Raw genomic sequence first — 18,016 nt, 5'->3', positions numbered from 1 at the left:
GGCGTATTTATATCCGGTGATTGGGGAAACTCGAAGCGATCACTGCCCAGATTATTGCGATAAATGCTGTCTCTAGCCTGTAACGTTTTAATTTCTTCCTGCATAGTAGCCAACTGGATCTTTTGATGTTTAACGGAAGATTCTATTAACGTTAAATCCTTTTTTACAGCACAGATTTCATGATTTTGATGATCGTGCTTTTCTTGACACTCATCGGCTAACCTTTTTAACTTCTCTTCAAACTGCGAGGATATGTCGTTCATCACCTGGACGATTGTTTGTTTCGTATTGTCTGATTTCAGTTCTATCCGTTCTATTCGTTTACTTAATTCTTCATACTGCTTGCTAGCTTCATTAAATTTCAGTTCTATCTTCTTTTCCATGGTCTGGTTAGCTTCATAGAACTTCTGTTCCATGGTCTGGTTAGCTTCATAGAACTTCTGTTCCATGGTCTGGTTAGCTTCATAGAACTTCTGTTCCATGGTCTTGTTAGCTTCATAGAACTTCTGTTCCATGTTTGTGTTAGATTCATTGAGCTTCTGTTCCATGGTTTGTTTTATCTCAGTCGTCATTTGCATAATTTGTCGCTGCACAGCTAACAAAAGTCGATCCTCAGATGACAAACTTGGTGTTGCACTCATTTCACCTGGATTACTGGTATTAGATTCCTGTTGCACTATTTCACTATCCATTTTTCTTTTGATGACCTTACCGCTTCGTAATACGGTTAAGTTCGTATTCATAAATGGTAATATCCAAGTAAATTCAGCCCTACTTTCCTTATTCGGGAACTGAATTTTCAAGAGTCCCGGGTTTGGTAAACCAAATTTTTATAACGACTCTATAGACAAGCGTCGTCAACCTGGTCCGTCTGGTAAAATATATGTTACGAAGCGATAATAACTTTTCTTTATGCAAGAATCAACTCAGATATTCAAAGATCATTAGTCTCACCTTTATTGCTTGATATGTCTTAAATATTCTTTTTAAGACCGTAAAATACATAAATTCACTTGACTAGGTCAACATATAACATGTACATAGCCACAACTATCCCATAATAATCTCTTACATATATCAAAAACATTCTTCTTTTTTGTTAATTTAAAATGAACATTCTACTAAGTATATTACATATTTATGAGCACTTTTTGCCCACGGTACAGGTAAATATTATACAAACTAAAGTATTTCGTTATAATTTCTCGTAGCAGATGTGCTGCCAAAAATTTCATATAATATTCTATGGCATCAAAAGTATATGGTGCTTTTAAACGGTAGCATTTTGATAAGCATCTGTCGTGACGTAGCAAACAAATCACTGGAGAAGAGCGCAATTATGGCTCCGAAACTAAGCGAAAGGTAGCTAAAGCTATAGTAATTGTAACAACAGTTCTCGCCAGTCATATTAAAAAACGAAAATCACAAAAAAGTATGTGGATAAAGAGCATCCCTACCCCAATTCATTTTTGTTTACTACAATTCAAATTCCTACACAAAACAAAGAACATGGATATTTGGCATAAAATCTTTCGCTTCTTTTTAATACCCCACCGCGCTGCAATCGGACCAGAAATGCTGGGGAAAATGCTACGAAATAGAGCAGGTTTTATCGATAAGAAAAAAATGCCATAGGATATGCCATGGCATGGGAAATGCTATAGCATTTGCTACTTTACACGGTAGGATATCGATGATACGATTTTTGCTACGAGAAATGCTACGTTAAGTGCTTCCGTCTAAAACTAGCCTAAGATACCAAATGTACCTTGTGTCTTTTACAATTTATGAGAAATGCTAGGGATTTCAAACAAACCTATTTTTATGTATGTCAAACTTACAAAAGTACGGAAGATTTCAAACATACTTTGTGTGTCCCAAAAGTTACACGAAATGCTAAAGATTTCAAACACATTTTGTGTATGTCACAATTTACAAGAGAAACACTTAAGATTTCAAATACGTTTCGTGCCTGTTACAATATACGAGAAATGTTGAAGTTTCAAATATAATTTGAGTGTGTCGCAATTTACGAAAAGTGATAACGATTTCAAACATACTTTGTGTACGACAAAATTTGTCACAATGCTTTTCAAAAAGAGTAAAAAAAATCGAGCATACGTTCTACGTCACAATTTATAAAAAATGTAAAATGTAAGTCTGTGAAACATGCTTTAGAAGGTACTTGCAGTCCAATTAATCCTAACAGAATTTGGATGGAACTAATGTAAAGTTGGTAAGATTTCTTGGAAAGTAATTGTAAGTTAAAAAAATAATACTAATAACAAACACTGATTAGCTACTACATACACTAACAGACGTAAAAAGGAACAAATAGCATCACCAACAATTTTTGTACCTTTGGGTGTGTTGCAACCAATGGACATTTCCCGTGACCATCCGTCTTTCCAATAGGCCTTCAAGTTATTTATTTTAAATAAGGGTTGCAATCCGAATCATTTTTGGATAAAACTTATAAAAGTTTAAACTGACGATCATTACACCAAAGGCTTTGTCATGCATATAAGCGTGTTTAATTAGTAGACTTGTAAACGTCTTAGTGGATCTACGTTTTAATAAACATTTCGATAATATAACTAAAGCTTTGATTTGATTGATTTATTTGCATTTAGTCTTTTGTCAGCGGCGAGTTTACGTAAGAGAAGACCTACAGTTTAAAGCGCGATCTGCAGTGCACTCGTTGCTCGGGAACCGAACCTGAGGCCCCATACACTGACGACAGGCGAGCTAACCAACAGATCAGTGATAAGTGCAAATTAAAGTTTTGTGAAATATTTTTCGTAAAAGACGATTAATTGTCTGGATAATTAAACACTTGGTAGGAAGCTATAGTTCAAAAGCTTTTAATAAAACGTATAAACGCTTGTTAACAAATAAATGTTTAAATTTAATGGAAATATTTTGTTAATTGCAATTATCACCAACGTATTCCGTAAAAAAGAATTAAACAATACGATGATTAAACGTTTGATGGGGTGCTCTAGTTGAAACATCTACTAACATACACATAATGAAACATTTACTAATTCTGTAGTAAGAAAACATTTAGCTAGCTAAATGTTTCGCAAACCATTTTTCGTATAAACAAGTCAAAATTTAGTATAGTGTTCCAGTTTAAAGATCTTTAACATTTTTCTAAAGCTTACTCACATACAAAATATTTCAAGTTCAAGCAAAATGCTTTCCTAGTTACACGTTTCGTAAATCCTTCTCCGTAAAAACGTTAAATGTTTCAATGATTAAAGCTTTCATACGTATTTCTAATTTAAACGTTTACTACCTAGGTAGCATACAAATAATTGAAACATTTACTAAAACTCGTTTAGGTAATTTAACGTTTCCCGTAAAACTGTTAAACGTTCCAAAACATTTAATAGGAAGCTTTAGTTTAAATGTTTATTAGTATACACAACTGTTTGCACATTTACTGAAAGAGGTTGACAAATTAACGTTTTCCGCCACATAATTAAACGTTTGATAGCAAGTTCGAATTTAAACATTTACTGTCATACAAATGTTTAATCATTTACTTAAAAAAACGTTTAGCTACTTGGAACGTTTTCCGTAAAAACTGTTAAAATATTCTAACGATTAAATATATAATAGTAAGCGCTATCCTGAAACATAATATGGAATGATGATCTTAAAGAATTCCAAGGAAATAAATATAATTATCACGTACACCCTCGTGTGATCAGTTCAAGCGACCAATGCATAGAGATAAGTGTAACATTAGAAGCACACAATTTACGTTGGTTAAATATGGCCACGTTCTAAAAATGCACAAAATGGTCAATTTATGGATTACAAGCAGTGGTGCTATTCAGCCGGTTCGCTAGAACTGGTTGTTAAAATATTTCGAGTTCGTAGAACCGTTTGTTATACCCAGACATAACAGTAAATTTTACCCAGTTTTATCCAGGAACAGTAAATTTTACTTTAACTACCTTTAGGCTGCGCTGACTCAGTAACAGAGCGTTCACCTCTGGTACATGGTCTTCGGTTTGATCTCAGATCGCGCCAAGTGACCTTTGTAGTACACTAACACCCCGTACGTAGGTTTTCTCGGGGTTCTCCCGTCCCCCCTCTTTCTTCATTCCACTATTTCATTTGTTTCTCATCATTACCGTCTCCTTTAGCCTAATCGGCATAAAACTTAATTCTTACAGCTACAGGGTTAAGCATATGATCTCTCAGAACATGCGTTTATTTCTTAATTTCAAATGCTCAGACATCAAGAATGAGAACTGGGATCACATGATTGTAGTGCTGAGGATTATTTATATTTGAAACGCATACATACCATTATCAACAACTGTCAATGCATTAGTGGATTAAGGTCTTTCCAATACTTTTAGACAATCATCTCGGTATCCCCTTGGTGACCCCCGGGCCGCAGCCGAATGGGGTGAATTTGGAAATTAATGCGATCGGAGTTTCACCATTGATCTCAGCTACCACGAAAACTATAAATTTGACACTAACACTTCCTGAGACACCATGGTTCGATTTTTTTTTAAACGTTTCCTCTTGGTCTGGGGCCTGGACTTAGGTACGGTTTGGGTACAAAACCTCGCGGCGACAACCTCGCGGACCAAAACCTCGCGGGACAAAATCTCGCCTGGCCAAAACCTCGCCGCCCAAAACGTCGCGGGCCAAAATCTCGCGGGTCCAAAACCTCGCCACCCAAAATATCGCTATACCCAAAGTCTCGCCTGACCAAAACCTCGTTGTAATGATCTCACGACACAGAATCTCGTCTGGTCTAAATTAAGCGAGACGTAGTGTCGCCTGGGAAGAAATGTCGTCAGGATAAAACCTCTTCACGACGATTTCTTCAATGTACTGTAGAATGTTCTATATATTACTATATGTATATATTTAGTAATAACACATAATTACATTAAAATAATGACAAGAAAAATTCTAATGCATGCTTTGGAAATCTAATAATATATATATATTAAATGACTATGTTTGTTACATTATACCTCTTGAGCCATCCTACCGATCTCAATCCAATTTTCAACATAGATGAGGTTCGAGCTTAGGATGTCTTTTATAATTTCACTTTGTTGGCACAACATAAGGGAGGGGGAGTGGGATATATATATATATATATATATATATATATATATATATATATATATATATATATATATATATATATATATATATATATATAGAGAGAGAGAGAGAGAGAGAGAGAGAGAGAGAGACGTAGCTAGAGATTTCGGCGCCCCTACTCTCACCACACCAAGCTCTCCCTTTCTTTTTTTCTTTTTACTTACAAGAAAAGCAGCAGATATTGTTATACTACACTGAATTTTTATTAAGCTGCAAGCGAGATTTTGGCCCACGAGGTTTTGGCCACGCGATGTTTTGGGTGGCGAGGTTTTGTCCCGCGAGGTTTTGGCCCGGCGAGATTTTGGCCCGCGAGGTTTTGGGCGGCGAGGTTTTGACCACGCGAGATTTTGGGCGGCGAGGTTTTAGCCACGCGAGATTTTGGGCGGCGAAGTTTTGGCCACGCGAGGTTTTGGCCGGCGATGTTTCGGCCGCGAGATTTTGTCCGTATCCCCTAAGGTACCTGTGACTAAAATTTGGTAACTCTCTGTCCACTCGTCTGGTTCCCAGGCCGCACACTATATATATATATATATATATATATATATATATATATATATATATATATATATATATATATATATAACCGGTTGTTTAAAAAATTAACACCACCACTGATTACAAGTTGTAATATATTCTGGTTAACAAAAATAAGACCAAAATGGATGGATGACAAATATAAATATAATTCTGATTACCTTTTCTCTCTACATTTGCAGAATAATATCATTTAAAAGAAGAAATTTGAGACCCATATGTATTATGACACTCGTACTTTCATTTCTAAAAAAAAAAAAAAAAAAAAAAAAAAAAAAAAAAAAAAAAACGCGCCCAGTATATTTACGTACTTATATTTATATAACAAGTACTTACCATCACGCAGATCTTTGGCGGTAGGAATCGGGACAGTTTCCGCTGAAAGAAACAGAGGTAAATGTATTAACACTGTGTTTCCTTATCATAATGTATCTATTAATATATATATATATATATATATATATATATATATATATATATATATAGGTACAATCACAAAATTAAAAGTTTTTTTGCTGTACAAAATAATTTCTTGTAACTTTTGATACATACATAGAATTAAACGTTTCTTGTATATCATCTTGATGAAGCATTAACTATAACATCAAAAATTAGTCAATTCTCTTTAGACAATCAAGTTACATTTTTTTCTGGTACAGTGAAGAAGTTTTAATGACATGATTGTATACGCGTCGACACAGAAAACAGCTTGTTTGACAAAGATAGCATATGGAATATGTTATTTACGTCTGTCAATGACTATACAACAACTTTGTAATTGTACTTTGAAAAATAAGGCAGTTTTATGTTATATTAATTATTATGTAAGTTATGAAATTGATGTACTTTATATAATTAAAGAAAACTTTTTTAAAAAGATTTAATTACATGCACATTTAACAACTTATTGGTAGCATTTATTTAAAATGAAAATTAAATTACATAATTTTACTTAAATTGTGCATATCAACACAACCTATTTTATATTTATAATTCAATTCTAGACACTATATATTTAATTTGTACTCTCAAATAAAAGCAACGTTGCAAACTTATGTTAAAGAAGTCAAACGTGAAAATACTGGATATCAAAAATATTGAAGCTAATTAGGAAGATTTTCTTTCGTAAATTTTGGAAAATGAAGATATTTTTGGACAGCCTATGATTATGACTCGACAGACAGCCAACTGACCTTTCTTTGTTGGCCGATGTGTTTGTTGTCTGCACATCAGTCCCATTGCATTTACATCTGAGATTCGTGATTGGAATTTGCCGTAAGTTCATTCAGAAAGTTATGCAATCAGCCACCAAAACAATATCGAATACTGTATTATGGTACTTCTTATGAAGGATCTTATTCAGTAGAGATGGCCATACAGTTCCGGTTCCGGCGGAACCGGTTCTTCAAGATCCGGTTCCGGAACCGGTTCCAGACCTGGATCCGAAAACTCGGTTCCAAACCTGGATCCGAAAGCCTCCAAAGACCCTGTTTAGTTAATGAGTTTGCCAGTTAGCCAGTTTGCTTAGCCAAATGAGACAAGCGGCCGCCGCCTGGACGCCTGCTGTCGCTTCCACCATTTCATCTAGCACACTGTTCACAGCCTGTCAGCAGCTCGGGTTTAGCGTAGGGGTGGCCACAAAGTTCCGGTTCCGGCGGAACCGATTCTTACAGATCCGGTTCCAGACCTGGATCCGAAAAACCGGTTCCGGACCTGGATACGAAAACCCGGTTCCGGAACCGGATCCGTTCATAGCTGGAAACCGGTTTCACCAGAAACCGGTTCTGACCATCCCTATTATTCAGCCATGAATCAAAGAAATTCATGTTAATTAGTCGTAGGTCTACAAGGAGATTATTTATTTTTTTTTTTTTTTTAGGGAGAAAAAGAATACAATAATTTTATTAGTGTTCCTTTCAGATTAAACACAATATGTTTCTTGGATAGATTTAGGTTTTATTTATTTATTTATTTATTTATTTTTAAATATTGCTGTACGAATACTGCATCCAATTTATGTTCTGGGTATCGAACAAGCCAAGTCCTATTCTATAATCTAGAAATTGAATCAAAACCACTTTTTCTTAAATACTAAAAGGTTCGTTTTAATATTATGAAATTGAATTATAAGTAATAATGACAATGGATACAACTATAAAGCAAGGTATAATGGACCAGGCAATACTGTTATTCATTTCTATGGGGCTATTTAAAGCAAGAGGTATACAAGAACAATTCTCGAACTATTCAAGACCTGGAAACGAACATTCGCAGTGCCAATGAGAACATTAACACTTCTAATCTTCGTAAAGTTGCTGCCAACCTGGTGAAACGTGTGAATCAGTGTTTGAATCAAAACAGGGGACACTCCCAGCATCCACTGTAGAGCTGGGAACTCATTTCTGATAGTAGCAGTGTTGCCAGGTGCATATAAGTAAACGTTTTATCATAATAATTTCAAAGTTTGTTTTTCATTGTTTTCAGGGATTGCATAATGTAGACAGATCCTTAACACACCTTTTGATGCACTGAAACATCAGCAAAGTTGCCAATTCAGAGTGTTAATTTATGAAAACCACGATTTCCCTAGTTCCCCGTTTCAGAGGCCTCATCCGATTAGTTATCGGTGGAAATGAAAAATTCTTTTTTCTGCTCCATAGTTTCCAAGCTACTCCAACTAAACAAATTGAAAATTAACGACAGAACATCCATACGCATGAGTTATGAGTCAATTTACATGTTTTGCAAATAATAATAATAATAATAATAATAATAATAATAATAATAATAATTTACACCTTCGGTACATCTGGCAACACTGTGTGGTTCCTAGTGTACTTCAATCGTTGCTTCCTAGTTTAAAAATATATGCATGAACAAGGCTTCATTTTGGTATAACCATTATTAATGTATCATTTCAGGTTCAAAAGTTCTACTATCCCAAACTCTGGGTTGCATTGTATATTGGACACCCTGTAGTATGTTCGAACAAGATAATAATTAATATGGAAACATTATACGTTAATCTTTAAACACCAAAGGACGCAACTGCTGTGTCAAGGCTTTAAACCTTAATACCTCAGCCCTAATTAAGATAGGAGGATAATTTTAGTATAAATGTATTTCTGAAGGATGAAGCTTGCCGCCGATACGCATTTTATGTATGTGGGGGAGTACTACGGCAGAAAAGGGGGAGGATAAATTCGTGTCTTTTGCATTAGATTTTTTTGGAGGGCGGTCATCCCACCTGGAGTACAGTCATAAAAATTGGCATGTGAAGGAATGAAGTATTCCACTACATGCTAATACCCTGTAAAAGTACTTGTTACTTATATGGGGGGGTGTAGGGGAGGGACAAAGTTGGCCAATCTTTTGAGTCTCAGTTTTTGACGTAAATTACATTTATTTTCTGGACGGTTCCATATAAGACAAGGTATCTTTTCACTAAGTTGGTCTAGAAACATAATTCTTGTTTCTGTACGTTCTATGTTCTGTGAGCCAAAAGTTTTCCAACGATGTATGAATCATGACTCTGTAATAATTAGAAAGGTCACCAGCGCCCCAACGTTAAAGTCTATGATTTTGTTCAAATCGCTGCTTGATTTGTAAAAGTTAAATATTCATTTTTCTTATAAGTTTGCAACGTTACCATAGCACTTACGCCATTAAAACATCTACACAATACTACTACAACGAACACATTCCACGGATTTCACACTTAGCACAATTTAATTGTTATTTTTAAAATAAACATGAACATTTGAAGAAGAATAAAAAAATGTTAGAACAAAATCATTAGAAAATATTAATATCCAAATATATTATGCTTAAAGATTTAAAACTTATTTTAAAACGTTCATAAAGAGATATTATATTTATCTAGGATTTCTTTAACTTTGACATTCACACACATCCTCACAAAAGTTACACAAATTTACATATATACAGAATATATACAGTATGGACAAACAAGCACAAAGGTGTTATATCAGAGAATTCGATTATGACAGTGCGACACTTATTGGAAAAGACAGAAAGGAAGTCTTACATGCAACATCATGCTCCATTTTCCAAAGATGCTAGAAACGTGAAAAGATTAGAAACAGTGAATGAGAGAGAAGTCATGAGAAACATTTGTCTATAGAACATACGGGCAAAAATGCTTGTGAACGGAAAGTACACACGAAGAAATACTCTGTGCTAATTCAAAATAAGTCATTTATTTTCCGTACATATAATTCAATAGCGATATATTTCGTTTGTTATTTATATTATTTATGTCAATTTATATAAATATAAATTGATATAAAATAGATATAAATATTACTTATATCTATCAAATACATTCCGCAGTTATTTACTACAGACAAAATTAATCTAGTCAGAATCTGAATCCGCGGTTGAGATATCTTGACCGAGTCTATGCAAGACGTGGATCCGAGCACATGGGCTCCCAAGGGGATCGAACCAGGGTCTTCAGTGTAGAGAGTGTGCATGCTAACCATACACCCACAATATGTAGAGTTGTGAGCCACATATGGTTTATAACCAATAGTCGACTATTTATTTTAATTTTAAGATATCACGAAGATAATGTCACATTTTGTTTACATACTGTATGTACACTCATGTCCAAAATGATTGTCGCATATCTATAACTATGTTTTTGTAATCATATAATTTGATAATGATTTTCATGACACTTTTAATACTGATACTATGTGTATAATTGAGAAATTTATATTTGTGATAAATTTCGGTGTCGTCCCACTTGCGACATTCCTATTAGCGACAGGAACTGTTAACTGTCCTATGAGCGACCGATTCGATCTGTTAACTGCTCTATGAGTCACAGATTCGTTCATACTAAGATAATGGAAGAAGACAAGATTTTCTCTTCTTTAACTTGTTTCATGCTAATGCAATTTAGAACCTAACAAAATGTACTATGAAAAATTTCACTCTACCTGAATTTAATACGTGAGACTACTCTCATTACACTAACAATATTTTATACGTTTTTCCTAATATTATATTTTTTAATTACTTTCTATGAATACACTGACTATATCAAGGGGAAAACTAACTAAATATTTAGAGTAGCTCCGCCTTTGTCTTTGATTCTAATATAATTAAAAATTTCATGTTAAAATGATGCGGAGCATAAGTTTAGATTGAATATGTTTATGGCATAAGAAAGAAATCAGAAAGAGGTAGGGGCGCCCGAAGAAAATTTTCTAGGGAGGGGCATCTTCATGGTTGCTGTACCATGTCTGGTATATCTGGTATTTAATATACGTGGTTTGCTATATTACGTATACATTTTCGTGAGCCAGGGGGGTGATCCCTGCCTTCCCATCGGGAGCCCATGCGAAGAGGGTGTTCACCACTTGAGGATATCAAAGAAATCTAAAAAAAAAAAAAAAAATGTATTCGAAGAAATTATTACACAAGTTACAAATTTCTCGCAGGACTTAACAGTTCGTCTAGTTATAAGGGATTATTTCAGACAAGCTTTTATGTATAAATCAAAACAAGGAAGGAAGGCAAATTAAGCAATTAGTTTGCGTTTTAGTAGCTTACAATAGGGAGGAAGGTAGTTTAAAGAGTTTGTTTACCTTTTGGATTGTTTAGAGTGAACTGCATTGTAATCGGTGAGATTGGTTGAGAATAGCCAATCAGATGTAAAGGATCTCGAAAGCAGTCTTTTATCATTGACTTTTTTTTCATTTTATTCAGTGCCTTTGGAAGTCTAAAAAGTAGATAGTTGGCGAAACTGTTACACGTTTAAGTTTTTCAAAATAAAATATATTACTGTCTTAGTGAGTAATTAGATTTGAATCAAATTAAGTACAGAAAACAGAGCTTTTCAAGAAAGGGGATATTACAACTGGATTTCCAATAATTACATAAGAATATACTTTTCATGGAAATGTCCCTGTTGTCTCGCTAAGTTATTTGATATGTTTTATGTCAAATCTAACTCAAAATTAAAATAAGTTTTACCTGTATTTGCACTCATTGTAGAGGGAAAATATATTTGATGAACTGTATTACTGGCACGTACAATTTTCGTAGCAAGGTTGTTCGGGTGCTAATTACGCCAGAGGCAAACATATTTCACGAGAGGGAATCATATCATCTTCCATCATCTCAATGTAAATGAATCGGTCGCTCATAGGACAGATAACAGTTCCTGTCGCTAAAAGGACTGTCGCTTCTGGGACTAATTCATAAATTTCATAGGAAAAGAATTATAAATACGAAAATTAGAATGAGTAAAAGAAAATTTTGCTAAATGTACAAAAAAGCTTTATTTTCGTTTTATTGTTCATATTTACTGCTCTTTTGACATAAAATTTGGCACATACATGTCTTTGCCGACTATACACATACTAACATTGTAAGAAACACTGGGCGAATTTCTTATCAAATTATATTCCTACAAAAACATATTTATAGACATGCGACAATAATTTTGGACATGAGTGTACATGAATTAATGGGTAATATTTATCTCGTTAAGTGAAATAGTGAGAGCAAAATGGGTATCAATTACACTCAAGGTGCCAAACTATTAAATTTTATTAACTCAAGCCTGATAGATTATTGCAGTTTTCTTAAGAAGAGCAACTATTTTCGAAGAAATCTTTGGAGAACAGAACTGACACGTTACCAGCAGTCTGAGGTAATAAAAAATAGTATAAATTTATGCTATTAACAGTACTATTGATATATTACACTTTCCTTTATTTATCTGTACATTTGTGTTTTTTTTCGATAAATATGAAATTCAAAAGTTTCTTGAATAAAAAGTTTAAGACTGTTCTAACATAATTGACTGGTAAATCTTTTTAAACAGTGCATCAGTCCGTGAAAAGTTGCATGCATGACTTGGTGGACCACAAGGAATCTTTGCATCAGAAATGAAAGTTCTACCACTCATCTCTCTCTATATATAACCCATCGTCCGGTTCATTATTTTAAATCTAGTATAATCTATCTAGATAGTCATTATGTTTATAAACTGCTGTTTCCATAATAAACATCCGATCTCTTATTTATCGAGCACAGAGAATTTCGTTACAGTACTAGTCACGAGGGAACAAGACAAACGTTTTTATCGCAAGTCAAACCGGTCTTGCTTCAGTATTTTGTGAAGTTTATTTAAAAGAGGTAGTGCATCCGCATCTGCTGGTCGAGTGTAGAGCATGCAGTTCTTGCAGTGGAATTGGAATTGGTGGTTGATCTTCCAAAAAAATCCCCCGTTCAGCAGAAGAGGTTCTCACTGTGGAAGAGGAACCGACTTGAAGCAAGGAGCAATCAATAGTCAGTTTGAAGATGTGACCCGCCATCAGAGACATTTCTGTTTCACATTTCATTATGAAATGAGTATTTATCTCGATAAGTTATCATATGAGATCTTTGCTTTTGGTAATGGTCAACTATATTTCAGCATTTCGTAATGCATAATTAAATAAAATATTCTTAGAAGGTGAGAATCGTTGTTAAAATTTTGGGAGAATACTTCTAGGTCAAGATTAGAAGAAAAATCGCTACGAACATGTATCCAGAATGTATATTTTAAAACTCGAATTTTCAGAAACAAAGAAAGCGGTAACGTTAGAAAACACTAATTTTCAGTAACACTAACGAATATTTCAATATTACTAAGTATATAGTTGACTTAGCATGTTATCCTCAAAGAGATCCAACCTGCTGAATCCAAATTTTCTAAAATATCTTCTTTTATTTGTTAGAAAATGAAATGTTAGAACATCTTTGATTACTTCTATTAGGAGCTGTGCATCCATACGCAGTTTATATATAAGGAGTTCGAAAACAATACATTAAAAAAACGTTTGGGAATGAATCTACACACTAAAACTTAAGGCCAACGTGGGTCCAGAAATGAGTCATTTCGGAGTAAGCACACCCTACATATAAAAGTGGATTCACTTTCAAATCTTATTGGTGTTGTTTCTGAACACCTTTCCTGAGACTAATCGTTCCATTGTTCATTAAATCCATTTTTACTTCGTAATATTGGAATCACTCAACGCCTACGAAATTTTACGTTCTACGGTTTGAAAGGAATTAAAATAACAACTACAAATAAAAAAGACAATTAACATTAATATTTAGCATTATTTACAGCAATGTCAATCAGTATCATTTACACTGTACCATTAAGAAGAAATGTGTCCTAACTCAACAATGTTACAAAGGAGTCATTTAATCTATTTTGCTGTTTTCATTGACTGATTGTAATTGTAACGTTCCTTTCCAGAACCAATCTCCTGCTTAAATTGTGACCGAATCATCATTTGGATCTGTACCTGGGATAAGTATCTTTCCTGGAATCGAACCCGCAACCACGCATACAAAAGTAGGTGCGTTGGCCACGAGGGGGGTATTATGATTCTTAGTGTTTTAATATGGTTATACCTTAATCATCTTGCTTATTCAGTTACTGAAAAACATGGCAACGAAGGGGGTATTATGATTCTTAATGTATTTATATGGTTATACCTAGGTATATGCCTAATCTGTTGCTGTAAAACATTCAACGACAACTGAGTCGACTGAAAGAGACACGGATTGGCACAATAGTATTTTTTATTTGGCACAATAGCTTTCTTCGTAACAGGAAGTAGATCACAGAATATTTCTGAACGATGTATTGCCAAATCTTAGAGAAGTACCTTTATCAAGAACTAAAAGCATACTTTTACTCAAAAGTATCTGATGGCCGCGGTGGCTCAGTGGTAGAGCGTTCAACTCTACTGTACGAAGTTGTTGGTTCGATCGCAGCTCGCGCCAACTGAGCTTTGTGGTGGACAAACACCGTGTGCGTGGGTTTTCTCGGCATTCTCCCAGTTTCTTCATTCCATCATTTCATTCATTTCTCATCATCACGTCTCCTTTGACCTATCCGGCATAACCGTGGGAAGTCAAATTTGCAGATTTCATTTCAAAGGTATCTGATATTTCTTGTACACCAGTGATTGTTAATTTGTAACGCAATGAGGACCAGGACAAAATAAGATCCATGCGCGGGGACATTTTTTTCAATTTTTTTCCCCCGATGAGACTACGGTTCACTGAGAGAGAGGCCGTCACACATTTTCTGAATGTTTCTTTAGTTTTGTGTATTCTTGTTTCATACGGCTAGACTAACTGGATAGTAGCAAGGCAGACTAGATCAAATACCAATTTCACGAAACTGAGTTTACGTACGAGGAAGGATCAAATATAAACGTACCTTTTGTTAAAACGAAAGAAATATTGTAGGAAACAGAGTCATTGCCACAACCTATTTATCTACATAGTCTCTGCCTTTACGGATACGTTTTGCGCAACGTTTTGGTAGGTTTTTGATGGCGTTCTTGTAGAATGAAGCTGGGTGGCTAGCCAACCAGTTGGGTATGATAGTTTCCACTTGATCGTTGGTCGCTAATCGCAAGTCGCCCGCGTGTAATTATGCACCCATGTCTCGTCACAGGTAGCGAAGCAATGCAAAAACGCTTCCCCTTCCACGTCAAAACGAGTGTGAAGCACTCGAGCAATACGAACTCGTTCAGCTTTTTGATCATCATCCAGCACCTTGGAAACACTCTAAGCTGTAATTTTGCAGAAGCCCAACTGCTTTGTGATGATTGATTGGACACTCCCATAGCTTACACTAAGTTCTACCGCAATTTGACGCACAGTGACGCATCGATCCCGTCCGATAAGCTTACGAACATGTGCCATGTTGTCATTAGTCATACTGGTGCGAAGACGACAGGGGTGAACTTCATTTGCAACACGTTCACGGCCTTGCGCTGACTTGGTTGCACCAAACCTCCACTCTTGCACACGGAAGGGTATCGTTCCCGAACTGGGCGTGCAGTTTACGGTAAATTTCGGCCGGTTTGACGTTTTCCTGGGTGAGGAACTTGATAATTATGCGTTGCGCAACGGACACTGGCACACTTTTATCACTCATCGTGAGAGCTACTCAATGAACCATGCTACAAGCCAGCAGTTCTGGTTCTTCACTCTTGGCAGCCCTACCTACTGACGGCACCTGCCCAATCACACCCAACAACCCGTTCCAACGCTTAGCCAATCAAGGCTCGTTCATATTTGATTCACCTCGCATATGAAATTACTGGTAATTGTGCGAAGTTTCATCTGGCGAAGTAGATCAGCTGTCCTATTACTTAGGATGTTAATACGATAACAGGCGTCCTTTGCCAGATGAAAATTTACCCGCACCATAACTCAATTTCGCAAAAATTGGCCTTTTTAAGCCTGAGCTACGAATATTTGAAAGTAACTATATGAAATCTGCACTTTTTCGTTTAAAAAAATGGACCCGGTACTTTGCAGACTTTGGTTTGGTAACCAAAACGTTAAAACAAAATATTTCGACATTTAAAAGTAAAGTCTCGATTCAGGTATATTGTGATGGCCAACTACGCATGTAATTAAAAATAGGGACAAATATACTTTTATTCTGCTGCATTTCACATGATCATCTTACTTCACTTACAAAATCCCCCGATTTCATAAAAAATTAATTACAAAAGATTTTTCGAAGTGACCTGAACATCTTGCAAAATTATTCTACGAAACCAACAAACTTTATTAGCTACATTTCTTTTTTGCAACAGAATGTTATAAGTCTCAAATTTACAAGCTTTAATTAATTTTATATACCTATAGGCGTTCGGTAATAATTCAGTGAATATTGTTGAAAAAGTGGCAACATTGCAATCAGTATCCCGTCGATCAACACGACCATTAGAGTTCGTTTATATCACGTATATTTTTCACAGGCTTGCCAATCATACGATAATTTAAGCCTTAAGGCTATATGTGATCCGATAATAAGTGAATATACGATCATTTGAGAACAGACGCTTTTTTTTTGCAGTTTTTTAATATGCAAATAAATTGAAGATGTGCATTAAATAATTATAAAACACACACATGGAAGGTTCTAATCGTCGTTCCCGCTAAAATAAATCACTAATAATTTGAGAATTGGCAATTGGCAACCCTGTATCCACTCTATAAGTTTACGAGGGGTTGGATATATTGTTATTGTTCAGAGTAATGTTAATAAGTATTTTAAGAAATGGTGAGGACAATGACACCGAATTGGAGTTCGAAACTGAAGATTACTAACGTATGGTAAAAAAAAAAAAAAAAAAAAAAAAAAAGCACAAAATTTGCAACACCACAAACCCTGGCAACAGTGGACCCTGGCACACGATATGAGCTATGCAGGAAGATTAGTGTATCTGATTGTACATTAGCAAGTGCAGGAGAAGAATGACGCACATCGAAATAAGTTTGGCAAATTATTGAGGAACAGCGTCGCAAAATAATCGTGCAATATTGGAAAGACAATCCGAATGTTAAAAAGTCAGACCTTGTGTAACGCTTCTAGAATGTGGGATACTCAAGACGAACGGTGTATAATATTGTGTCAAAAGTAGAGAAGGGTATGAACGTGGAAAATATGGTCGGCAGTGAACGGAAATCGACTTTAAAGTGATCCCAAAGTGTTGAGACAACTTCGACGAGCTACTGCAGGTAAGGTGGCAAATCGTACAGAGAACTTGGTTGGAAATTTCACTGTGATAAAAAAAAATATAGTGGAGGATGCTTTACAGAAAATGGGAATTACCAGACCAGGAAAAATTTGTACATTAAAGTCCAGATGTCATTCTTGTTTAACAATCAGAGAACACAACAAAATGGCGGATGTTCAGTGTGGCAAACGAATTATAATTTTGTGCAATTTTTTTCACCATACGTTAGATAAGTTTATTTATTATTGCTATTATTATTATACTATTGTTGCTATTATTATTATTGCTATTATTGCTATCATTATTTATTTATTTTTTTGTAATATACGATACTTTTAAAGACGAAAATCGATAATTTTGTTCTCTGAGGTTGGCAACTCTACGTGTATAACTACTTTCCGGATACATGTTCGTACGGATGGATACATATTTCTTCTCATGACTTCTAAGGTACATTCTCTCGCATTTCTGGTAGTAATTTGTCTGTTAGTTTGCAGGAAAACAGCAATATAACGAGTTAATTTACGAAAGATGAAACAGAAAGTTCTCTATGCGGCTCAGAAAGTAAGAAATAAATGTTTAGTTGGTACTTGGATGTAGTAACAGTCACAAGTTAAAAAAAGGGGTCTAGGAAGTAATAGTTAAAATGGGTGTTGAAATAAATGATGCACCAACAGTCATACTATAAGCTAGTTAAAAGTATTGAGAATTAGAAAAAAAAAGAATACGTATAACAAAAAACTGGA

At 35.0% G+C, this 18,016-nt stretch overlaps 1 protein-coding gene across 1 annotated transcript in view; it reads right to left on the bottom strand.

Annotated features, from left to right (window-relative positions):
* The window catches only part of LOC145675957 (uncharacterized), a 468,482-nt gene that overhangs the window by 212,217 nt on the left and 238,249 nt on the right, over positions 1-18,016 (bottom strand). The window contains exon 3 of the mRNA XM_081746774.1: positions 6,019-6,060. Coding sequence (XP_081602900.1) covers positions 6,019-6,060 — 42 coding nt within the window. The remainder of the gene's footprint in view (positions 1-6,018; positions 6,061-18,016) is intronic.

This window comes from Thermobia domestica, chromosome 18 (assembly GCF_964235325.1).
Source record: "Thermobia domestica chromosome 18, izTheDome1.hap1.1, whole genome shotgun sequence".
NCBI classification, from domain to species: Eukaryota; Metazoa; Arthropoda; class Insecta; order Zygentoma; family Lepismatidae; genus Thermobia; species Thermobia domestica.
Note: the sequence above shows the minus strand (reverse complement) of the source record. Positions and strands in the feature narration are given on the sequence as shown.